Consider the following 12,345-nt stretch of genomic DNA (forward strand, 5'->3'; position numbering starts at 1 on the left):
GCTGTAGCCCCATTTTAGGTATTCCAATCAGTCATAGGCAGAAGACGGACGTACAAGCCTTCTAGTGTGGAGTTTCTGACTATTCCTTTCTCTCCCTCTCCAGTGTCTACTCTATATTATAATGCAAGGGAAAACAAGATTAAAAACACAAACCAACCAACCAACCAACAAAAAAAACAGTCAAGCATCTTAACATGATTCCCCCCCTCCCCATTCCAACCATGACTCAATCCCTGTATCTCAGAGCCCTGCAGTTCCAAGGCTGTGCATATATCGTCCTTTATCTCTGTCCCATTTAGCCCTTTTGAACATGCCCAATTGTCTCCCATCTGCCCTGTTTGTCCACTTCCCTCTCCCTCCCTGTACATTGCCCCCCTCCCCAGCACCCAAGCTCTCCTGTGTCCAATCCCAGCCTTGCGCTCCGCCCTCCCCCCTTCCCCCCCACCCATCACCAACTTCCCACCAACAAAGACTTCCCCCTACCCCCCTTTAGTATAATTTCTTTTTCTTAGTCTTATATCCAGAAGGTTTTTAATGACTAATTTCTCAGAAGTAGATCACTAGATTTTTCTTTTGAGGTCCCTCAGGTTGGACTTGAACTGCCATCCTCTTAGCAGCCAAGCACTTAACTGTTTGTGCCACCCAGGACTTTGGTACTTATACATAACTATGGTTCCAAGGAATGTGCAAGGCATAGGAGTAGAATTATCAGATAAAATGCAGGACACCTGGGAATCCTGTATTTTATTTGTTATTCTGGCCAATTCTACATGGGAAGAGAAATTAGGAGCTAGCTTATTAGGCACTGACCTGGAAACTATAGGCTTTTTTATACCTCATTCCCCCTCCCCACCTCAAAAGTAGATATTACTGCTCACAATTAACAGATGAGGAAATGGAAGCTTAGTTGAGTTCAATAACTTGCTCAGGATCACACTGTGGTAGAACAGGTACCAAATCTCAGATCTGTCTGAGTTACAATGTCAGGTTTTAACCTGCCACATAATACAAGGGTCCCTTGCTACTCCACTTCTCAATGTCCCAATCTAAAAGCATAACAATTTTCCCAGGTTTCTCTTTTATTTTTTCATTTTTTGAGTAAGCACCTTTAGATCTTCAGAATGGGTAAGTTTATGAACTAAGAGAGGAAGTGGGGGGTCTTTTAAAAAATATTGTGACTGTCATAAGCTAAAGACCAATAAGAACACCCTTGTTGAGGTTATTAGCCATTGCAGTAATGGAATGTAGACCATGGTGTCTCATTAGGCCGGTCTAAGGAAGAACCGATTATAGGATTTGGACTTTGATTGGATGATTCTGAGAGGTTTCTAGTTTGGAAGCTGTCAGAAAGTGAGGTCAAGATTATGATTGGGTAATGCAGTAGCAGTCACTCATTTAGCAAGAGGGGGCATGTTTGGTACTTATTTTGTGGGTTGTACAGTAAGCTTGTTTGTGTCTGTTCTTAGACAAAATTATGAAGTGGCCTTATTTTATGAAAGACCCTCATGGACTGTGTCTGCTACCATTTCTCATTATCTCATTTTAGCCTGGTCTCAGAGGAAGCCTGCCTGAGATTGGTATTTTGTAAGATTGTTTGTGTCCAGCAGAGAACAGAATGGGCTGGCTGTGAGTGTAAGATCAGTTCTGGACATCAGAGGCTGCTTTGACTTCATTTCTCAGGATGGATCAGGCAGTTTCTTTAATTACTCCAGTGCAACATTGTGTGCACCCTAAAGCAACTTCGATTTTCAAAGATTAAAATTATTGGTACTGGTGAGCAGAGAACAATATAATTCTGGAGAGCTCAATGAATAGAAAACAAAACTTTGTAATAGGTAGATGAGTACAGATTTGGAAGCCAAATGTGGGCTGCCTAATTTGTTATTGTTGTTAAGTGCCACTGAGTCAGTTCTGACTCATAGTGACCCAAAGAGCAGCTGGTGAGCTTGAACCAGTGACCGTGCAGTTCAAACCAACTTTGCGGTCCAACGCTTTAACCCATAGCGCCACACCAGGACTCCTACCTAACGTAGATACCATTTAAACCATGTATTTCTAACTTTCCCACCAAATTCCAAACCTTCTTTGTAGAATTAGTTTACTAAAAAGGTAAGATAGACCTTAAAACAACAACAAACTACACTGAAGATTTTGTTACTAAGAAAATAAAACACATAACACCTTGAAATACAGTGTTTTGGATATCAAATAATTCATATAAAACATAATTTTGATGAGGTAAGTGTAAATGAGTCAGAAACATATGGATTACATTTCTTTTAAACATGGGTGTACAAATTAAGGGAAAAAGTGGTTGGCAAAACTCTTTTTTGGTTTTACCCAAGCTCTAAATGTTTAAGAAAAGGAACAAAAGAAATGTTCCACGAAGCCAAATGTGGTGATGGTCAATCATTCTTGTTATAAACTATTGTGCAGGCCTGACAACTGTAATTTTCATGCCAAGTATAAGGCTTTCTAAAATCTTCTCTTGTCCAAAACCATCAGAACCGTCTTGAATGCATTTAACAACAACCTATTACAAAGCCTGGAGTTCTGGTGTAGTACTGTAGGATGACCACTATAAAAAGTCAACATGGTATCTAGTACACAGTAGGTACACAGTTGTTGTTAAGTGCCATTGAGTTGGTTCCAACCCATAGCGACTCTGTATAGGGTTTCTGAGGAGCAGCTGGTGAGCTTGAACTGCAAACCTTGCAGTTCAAACTGACTTTGCAGTACAACGCATTAACCAACAGCACCACACCAGGACTCAGTATGCACTGGTAATTCCAATGTCCATTGTAATAGGTACTACTCATCTCTTCCCTGTGCTTTTCATCGGTGGGAGTATAATAGAGAGTAAGGATAACACTTGCATGAGAAAATGTCTCCATTTTGGCTTCTATCTGGCCTTGCCAACTGACTGCAAATGACTACAAAGCCTATGCTAATGTAAAAGGGTATTAAAGACTGTTTCTTCCTGGATATGCAAAAAAGTACAGGCATCCTCAATGGTGTCCAAACAAAGAGAAATGTGAATGGTTTTCAAAAATCACCAAAAACGGCAGCCTCATTCGTATTCATCTCTACAGCCTATGCTACTGTCCTTGCACCTGTCTCAGCGGTGACTCACTGGGGCTCGCTGGGAGTCAGGCCAGCGCCAGGCCAGGACCCTCACAGAATGTGTCTGCTACCATTTCTTGCCTTCTCATATCAGAGCTGAAAATACAGAAACTCAACCTCTGTGTGTTATCAAATTAGTAAGATTGTTACTTGGTTTATAAAAGTCTCAAAAAAAAAAAAAAACACAAAACAAAAACCCAGGGTGGGTTAGACAGGAGGACTCTCGAGTTTTTTAAACTATGAATTGTAGAAAACACCAGTTGCATGGCAATAGAAAAAAAAAGTGCGACATCTTGCACTTTGGGGTATACTCAAAGTCATCCATAAACTGATTTCTCACTGTTTATTAAAGATCAAATAAATTTACTTCCACTATTCCTTCTCACGGAATCCTGGTGTGGTTCTGCTGTGGGTTAATGCGCTGGACTACAAAGTCGGTTTGAACTGCAAGGTCGGTGGTTCAAGCTCATCAGCCACTCTCTGGAAACCCTATACAGTGTCACTATTGGTTGGAACAAACTTGATGGCACTCAACAACAACAACAAATTTCTTCTCCATATTCTGGATTCCAAACTTATTTCATTTATTATTCCTTTTTAAAAATGTCATTGCTATTTATTACTTCTACTTTCTAAATTAAGTATTTTATAATACAGTCTCACACTAGCCAAGACATACATCCAGACCACCCCTTTTTGCTTCTGGCCCATTCTTCACTTGGAATGGTAGACTCACCTGCTCTACCCATCAGAAACCCACAGCCCTTCATAGTCAAATTTTTCTTCTCTTGGGAGACTATCCTCAATCTCTCGATTTAATCTTCCTCTCTACTATATTTCCCCTTACCTTGTTTATGCCTTCATTATAATGCAAATATGATGCATTGTTTCAAATGTTTAGCATTCTCCCCATTGTTTTTCAGACAATCAAACTCTGGCTTATCAAGCCCTGACCTCTGGCCTCTCATCTCTGGACTTCATGCCCATCCCTTCCTCATTCTTTGGCCTACAGTATGCCTTGTCAAAAGTACTGTCCTCTATTGTTTCTGAGTAGCTGGTTCTACTGGCTGAACAATCCCCTATCTTTTCCCTGATTACCTTCTTAGCTTCAGATCTTCTATAGATATAACTTCACCTCTGAAACCATTTTGGTTCCACTCAGAGGCTCCTTAAACCTCCGACTGGGTGATTTGCTTCTGAAAGATCACAGCCTTGAAAAACCTGTGAACATTTCTAATCTGCACACTTGAGCTGGGACCTGCTCAATGCAACTAACAAGAACATTCACTTAACGTCCTTGGTGGACTCTTAAATTTCTTAAGAGCAAAGATTGGGTCGTTCTTGTTCATGGATGCATCCCCATTATAAATTAATATATATTTATTAAGTGAATTATAGCACTTATCACATCTTGTATGTCTGATTCTTTTATTATAACACTTCTTAAGTATAAAATTATCTGAATTTGTTTGTTTCCCTCTCTTCTGTATAACTTGGCTTTATTTACCTACCGATGGTTAACTCTGCCCATTCCTTTTTTCCTTAGGCTAAATAGTTCAAGGAGTCTTGGTGTGGTGCTGTGGGTTAATGCGCTGGACTTCAAAGTTGTTTTGAACTATACCACAAGGTTGGTGGTTCAAGCTCACCAGATGCTCATTGGAAACCCTAACACAGGGTCTATGAGTTGGTACCAACTCAATAGCACTTAACAACAACAACAACAACAGATAGTTCAAAGGGAAAGAATGAAGCTATTGGAAATGGGGCTGTGGTCTCTGAGGAGGTAGCATTTTGTATAGTGTTTGAGTATGTCTGAGCCAACAAAGGGATGAGCAGGTAAATACTGAAGCGAGGTTAATGTTGGGGCAGTGTGTGGGAATATTACTTTGCTTTCTTCAAGGCTGCTAAAATGTAAAAGTGGAAAATATATTTTCAAATTTCTTTAAAAAAAAATCCTCCATTGTGAGATACTTTATTTTGAAGGTCAAATCTTAGAAGTCTTAAAATCGTATTTTGAAACTCTACATTGGATTTGAAAACTACCTTTAAAGCTCTTGTTTCTCTAGAATCAGTATGGATTTGAGTAGATTAAAATCTTGTCCATTATGTCTGCCCCTCAGGGCTAGGGACCAAAACTGATTTCTTCTCCCAGTGTCATATGTTCATGGTGTTAGTAGTTCTAGACATTCTTGGGCTGGGCAGGGCTAGTTAACTGAGGTGCTACACATTCCAACCAGCCAGCACCTGGTAAATGAAGTTTTCTTTCTTTTTTTCCTCCTCCTGCAACACTTCCCATGTATGGTATGTAAGCTTCTCTTATTACAGAGACACTTTTATTACTGCCACAAGTAAATAGAAATGGAAAAGAACGAAGTCCCTATGTTAGGCCAACAGATAGGTACAGTGGAGATCAGTAGAAAGCTTTACCGAATCAACGAGCATCTGCTGCTGAAGAAGAAGGTGCTGTTTCTGCTCCATGATCTGCCTTTGCAGAGTCTGCTTCTTTCCCATCAATTGCTGATTCAGCAGTGATTGCTGGGAGTTCATGTACCCACTGCCAGTGTTGGGATTTGAGCAGGCGTTGGGACTTGGACTGGGGCCTGGGTTTTGGCCTACCACAGAGTGCTGATCCTAAAGAAGAGAAAGGGGGAGAAACGCTACTATGAATTAAAAGAAAAAATGCAGAAAAAAACCCCTAAATTTGTCATCTTTACTACAGATCAAACATAGTTAACAAGGCGGAACTCAGGGAATTGTTTTTTAAGTGTAGAAGAAATAATTGCAAATCACAGCATCTAAAGCAGCCATGCTAATGACATTAGGGCATTGGAAAAGCTCCCATAAAATACTGATGATGGAACCTCCACATTCCAGAATGAGATTATGGGACTTCAGGAACAAACAAACAAACTACCATAAGAACATACAGCAAATCTCTCATTTACCAGAAACAAACACATTATGGATGATTAATCAATCATTTTTGAGCCTAAAATAAAAATTCTGTTTCAGTTCATACAGTTAAAAGTTGAATAGCCATTTTGGACAGAAAGGTCCTTGCTCCGCTTTCTGTGATTGGGAGGCTGGAAAGCCTGTGAATTTCTCTTTTACAAACACTCTGAAACTTGAAAGAAACTTCACTGTTCCTGACTTGTTCATTTTGTTTTTCATTCAGTAAGTCAGGCATCTCAGTTTATTAACCAGGAAACAAACAACCTATCAATAGACAATGAAAAAGTGCTGGCTAAAACTTATATTGTATGTTAAATAATAATTAGGTATTGATGAATTCTCCTTCTAACCCCAAGTCTTAAGCAACATTTAGGCATGGGTAGATCAAAATCCTATAGGGCAGAAAGCTTAACCCAGTCAATAACTTTCATTCTTTCCCAGAGCTGTATCTAGGATTTAGCTAGTCGCTTTGGGGGTTACAAGAAGATTAGCAAACATATTCCTCACTCTGGAGAATTTATCATATAATTAAGGGAGAAAATGCTTAAATGAAAACATAGAATAAAACATTGAGTTGAATTTTAGATGATGTGAAATAAGAACTAAATGAAGGATCCTCACATTCTATGACAGTTATTTGGGCAGCAGGTATAATGTAGATGCCTTGCCATGCCCCAGAGATTCTGAAGCTGTGAGGTGGGATTCTGTTGCTCATTTGCACCTTAAGAAACACTGGAGACTTGGGAGCAATACAATCCACCTCTCATTCCCCAGTGGACTGTGTGAATTTACAAGAAATAGAATGGTAAAGCTCCTCCTATGAAGACTGAGCAGTATACCTGTTGCAGTTCTGTGTATTCCAACTCAGAGCAACCCTCTGGAACCCTAGAGTAGACCTGCCAAGTTCAGGTTTCTGGGGTTGGAAATCTTTACGGAAACAAACTACCTCATCTCTTTTCTTTAGATTGGCTGGTGGGTTTGAACTGTTGATCTTTTCATTTAGCAGCCCTATGCTTAACCCACTGTGACATAGGGCTTCTTTTAAGCAGTAGTATTGTTGTTGCGTAGTGGTTACGAATCGGGCTGCGAACCTCAGGGTCAGCAGTTCAGAACTACCAGCTGCTCCGCTGGAGAAAGATGAGGCTTTCTGCTCCCGTAAAGATTGACAGCCTCGGAAACCCTGTACAGGGTTGCTATGAGCCAGAACCAACTCCATGGCACGTAACAACAGCAACAACATTGATGTTTATAAGTGCCATCGAGTCAGTTCTGACTCATAGTGACAATGTATGGGGTTTCCAAGGACCAACTGGTGGGTTTGAACTGTTGACCTTGCAGTTAACAGTCCAGTGCTGGTATACACCACTCCATATATGGAAAATGTCTTGAGTTTTATTCCCTTCCCTTTCTTTCTTTAGTTATCTGTTGTAGAGTTGTAAAAAACAAAACAAACAGCCAGTCCAAACCTGGGGTGGTAGAATCTTGGTCTTTAGTAGCCCCTTAGGCTAGAGAGTTTACCAGCTAGAAAGGAGAGTGATGCAAATGAAATAATCCTAAAAATGGACATCTACTGAGAATTTATTATAATTCAGTCACTATGCTTAGTACTTTACATGATTTGCCACATTTAATACTCCCAACAAAACAACTGGTGGGGGAAGAACTGGTATTATCAGACAAGAAACTTGAGCTCAGAGAGTCACTTAGCTGTCTGTCCTCAGAAACCCTGGTTCTCAGTCACAACATTCTACTACTTCTCAGCCAAAGCAGGAAGCCTTACGAAGAAATATTTTCTTACTTTAAACCTGAGCCAATCCATATGTCCATTCAGCAAGTGTGAGGACTGGGCAAGGAGTACTCCTCAGCAGTTAATTTAACACAATTAAAACATTTAAAAAGCTTTCTTTGAAGTACATACTTTAAGCAGGGTAAAGGAACCACCCTCTAACTCATCTGCATCCCCATGCCTACTGAATTCTCTCTATTTAAATCAACTCCCGGAAAGATTTCATCTGACATGTCAGATAAGCCACTAGGAATCTGAACCTGGAGACAAGAATTTGATCGTCATTAACAACAGAATGTTAATAGAGGAAGGTCTGTAAGTTCAGCACTCTGGGAGGATAAGTAGAGAAGGAAATAAATGGAAGATTAAAGGTTGAGCCTTTGAGTCCCCCGACTATGGAAGGGAAGCAGAATCTGGGACTGGCACAAAGAAAAGTCAGAAAACTGTCATGACAGTTAGAAATGATGCTGGAGGACTTCATGGTGAGAGGCACTGTGGTCTTCCACTAGCCACTTGAAATAGAATAGAAATGTTCCTGTTATTTTCTATGATAGATTTTGGCATTTTGTGTAAGACTTTCTGAATAAAGGACTTTAGCATTTTTTTCTTTTTAAGTCTGACAAACAGAGGTGAAAAAAATAATTACAATGCACTTTTCTTTTAAGTCTTCTTTGCATGGCCATACAGTGGACAAGAGCATGAACCCTGGAGACAGGTTGATACCCCACTTTCGGCACTTACTAGCTGTGTGATCTGAAAGAAGGTAATTTACTTCATAAACTTCAACTTCCTTATCTGTCAAATAGGAATTATAATGGTATTGACTTCATAGGGTTCCTGGAAGAACTAGAGGAAATAATCCAGTGCTTAGGACATAGCAAGCATATGAAAATTTATAGCAGCTCATAGTTGTTAAAAGTTATTTCAACACAATAATTTAGTTTGCTGTCTATTTATCATGAAACAAAGTAAACAGGCCTTGTAGATTGCAGAAAGCTGTTCTGTGTCAATGCTATCAGAAGTGTAAAAGTCTCAATTAGCTGCCTATAGATTCAGGGAATTACTTTCATCCTCATGTATGGATGGGCCAGAAGGTGCATGAAGTGCCATTTTCAAATGAATTGCCTTTTGGAGTGTGAGTCTTTGATAAAACTAGGGGTTCAGCTCAGGGCTTTGTTGCTTTATTCTTCCCTGTGCTGTTTTTAAACATGGAATTATTTATGAGTAATCCTTTGTTGTCTAGTTGATTCTGACTCATGAAGACCCCATGTGTTAGAGAGTAAAACTGATCCATGAGGGTTTTCTTGGCTATAAACTTCACAGAAGCAGCTAACCTGGACTTTCTTTTGCAGTGCTGTTCAGTGGGTTTTAACCAACAACCTTTTGGTTAGTAGATGACCAGAAACTGTGCCACCCAAGGACCTTCTTCATGAGTAGAGCGACTAATTGACATTTACTAAGTATTACCCCTTAGTTTGGAGTCCTGGTGTGATCCTATAGGATAAGCAGTGGATTGCTAACCACAAGTTTGGTAGTTCAAATACACCAGCTGCTCCTTGGAAGTCCTATATGTGTCAGAACTGACTCAACAGCACTTAACAACAAAAAAAGCCCCTTATTTTAAGTAGCCCTGGTAGTGAAGTGGGTTATGCATTGGGCTGCTAACAGCAAGGTCAGCAGTTCAAATTCACCAGCCACTCCTTGGGAGAAAGATGAAGCTTTCTGCTCCCATAAAGATTTACAGCATTGGAAACCCTAAGAGTCTCTATTAGTCAAAACTGACTGGACAGCATGTAGCAGCTGCACCTTATTTTATTTTACTTTTTAAGTTTTTATTGTGAATTATGTGATAGTTTACATGGGAGAACATTAGTTTTACATTTATCCTATTGTACTTCATTTCATTGCCATGGTTACAGTCCTCTCCATGCCTCATCAAAAATCCAAAGGGTATATACACCCCACAAGCCTGCCCCTGGGTCATCAGCACACAATCCCTCTCCCTCTCTTTGAGAGTCCTGACGTGGCACTGTAGAATAAGCATTAGACTGCGAACCTCAAGATAACTAGTTCAAACCTACCAGGTGCTCCTTGCAAACCCTATACAGGGCTTCTATGAGTCTGAACCAACTCAATGGCACTTAACAACAAGAAGAATATGTACTAGGCAAGGAGTCCTGGTGGTGTTGTGGGTTAGGTATTGTGCTTCTGACCTCAAAGTTGGTGGTTCAAACACACCAGTCATTCCACAGGAGAAACGTGAGGCAATCTGCTCCTGTAAAGGTTTACAGTCTTGGAAACCCTACATAAAGTGCTATGAGGTAGAATTAACTCTCATGTCAGTGAGTTTTAGGGATATGCTAGGCAACTTTCTATTTCCTGGGGATTGAAAAAGTGTTTAGAAAGGGAAAAAATAAAGAGAGAGAGAAGAGTTGGGCAGAATGCTCAACGTTAGAAGAATTGGTGAACTTCACCAAAATAAATGCCAGAGAATTCTGGGACCATCCCTTTCCAAGATTAAAAAAAAAAAAAAAAAAAAATCTACTTGCCAAAAAAATGTCACAATGTCTCCCTTTAGAAATTTTTGGAATATTTTAAAACTTGATAGTTTCTACCCCATGAGTCTTACCATGAACACCACTATACACAGTCTTTCAATTCACGATTAAGTAATATTTGTCAGCTGCCACCGTGTTTTTGTCCTTATGTTAGCTGTGAAACACAAAACACCTCCTTACACAGGCTTTCTGTCATAGCCAAGATATTGTGCAAACTTTGGTACATAAAATATTTTGAAAGAAAAATATATTCCCATTTATTGGCTTTGATTTCTATACTCAACTCCATTCTTTGCCTTAAACTCGGCCTATGTAGAACTTGTCTTAATAGAAAGCATCTGTTTCTCCTCAACATTCACATTCTTCTCAAGAATATGTGAAGGCCATGGTAAAAATGACACATCTTCAGACAGTAGAGCAAAGTGTATTTGTGTGGGGTTTTTTTTTGCATGTGTGTGTTTAAGAAAGAGAGAGAACTGGGCTATTTCCATTGTTGTAGCTGCTCCTCAGAACCCTATACAGGGTTGCTATGAATGCACTCAACATAACAACAATAAGTCTTTCATTTATTTGAAAACATATTTTTATAGAAACAGGTGTCAAAGATTGATTTAGCAGCAAGCAGTAGCTATATGACTTGTGCAGTTTATAAGCTTAAGTAAAAATTCATTTGTTTTTTTTCCTGTTTCTACCAATAAAACTATAGTATTTGATGCTAGTTTACAAAAATAGATTTCTGATCCTAGCTTTGTGATTTAATATCAATTTATATTTAATATGTATTCACTGATAATATGCAAGTATATGAAAGGGTTTCAAAAAGTGCAGGGAAAATTTCCATTCTCTTTTCATTCCATTTTTCCATGAACTTTTTTGAGCCCCCCCACCCCATATATGTATTTGTGAATGTATATTTAAGATTTTAAAGTCCCTTTGCAATATTAGTGAAGCCACTGATACAGAGTAGAAAGCCAATTCTTAAATATGAGTCCTTGTTTTAATCAAGCACAGGTTGCTACAAAAATGAAAGCATGTCTGTATTCTTTTAGCTGTCACCTTGAGAACTAAGGCACGCCTTACTCAACCCATAGTATTTTTCAACCACTTAATAGGCAAAAGATGAACAATGAATAAGAAAGAAGGCTAAAGTAAAATTGATGCATTTGAATTTTGGTGTTGGGAAGACTACTGAATATACTATGAACCTTAAACATATCCCACCTGAGTTTAGAGATCATCTCAAGAACAGATTTGGTGCATTAAATACTAATGACAGAAGAAGAGTTGTGTGATGACATCAAAAACAGCATACAGGAAGAAAGCAAAAGGTCATTAAAAAGACAACAAAGAAAGAAAAGACCAAAATGGATGTCAGAAGAGACTGTCAAACTCACTCTCAAGCACAGAGATGCTAAAGCAAAATTTCAATAGCTTCATATGCATGTGAAAGTTGGACAATAAATAAGGAAGACCTTAGAAGAATTGATGCATTTGAGTTATGATGTTTGAGAAGAATAGTAAAAGTATCATGGATTGTCAGAAAAGCAAACAAATCTGTGTTGCAAGAAGTACAGCTAGAATGCACCCTGTTGTTGTTGTTGTCAGGTGCCATCGAGTCAGAACCAACTCAAAGCGACCCCATGAACAGCAGAATGAAACAATGTCTGAACCTGGGCCAACCTCACTACCACTGCCACACTTGACGCCATCAATGATGCCACTTGGCCAATCCATCTCGTTGGGGGTCTTCCTCTTTTTCTCTGACCCTCCATCTTACCCAGCATAACATCCTTCTCCAGTGACTGTTCCCTCCTGACAATATGTCCAAAGTATGAGAGACGAAGTTTAGCCATCTTGGCCTCCGAAGAGCACTCTGGCTGCACTTCTTCCAAAATGGATCGATTGGTTCTTTTGGCAGTCCATGGC

The 12,345-nt window shown here is 39.4% G+C and overlaps 1 protein-coding gene across 1 annotated transcript in view; it reads right to left on the minus strand.

Annotated features, from left to right (window-relative positions):
• MAML2 (mastermind-like 2 (Drosophila)) overlaps positions 1 to 12,345 on the minus strand; it is a 513,922-nt gene that overhangs the window by 12,084 nt on the left and 489,493 nt on the right. Inside the window, exon 3 of the mRNA XM_006833751.1 lies at positions 5,551 to 5,754. Coding sequence (XP_006833814.1) covers positions 5,551 to 5,754 — 204 coding nt within the window. The remainder of the gene's footprint in view (positions 1 to 5,550; positions 5,755 to 12,345) is intronic.

Source organism: Chrysochloris asiatica, unplaced genomic scaffold (assembly GCF_000296735.1).
Source record: "Chrysochloris asiatica unplaced genomic scaffold, ChrAsi1.0 scaffold00008, whole genome shotgun sequence".
Taxonomy (NCBI): domain Eukaryota; kingdom Metazoa; phylum Chordata; class Mammalia; order Afrosoricida; family Chrysochloridae; genus Chrysochloris; species Chrysochloris asiatica.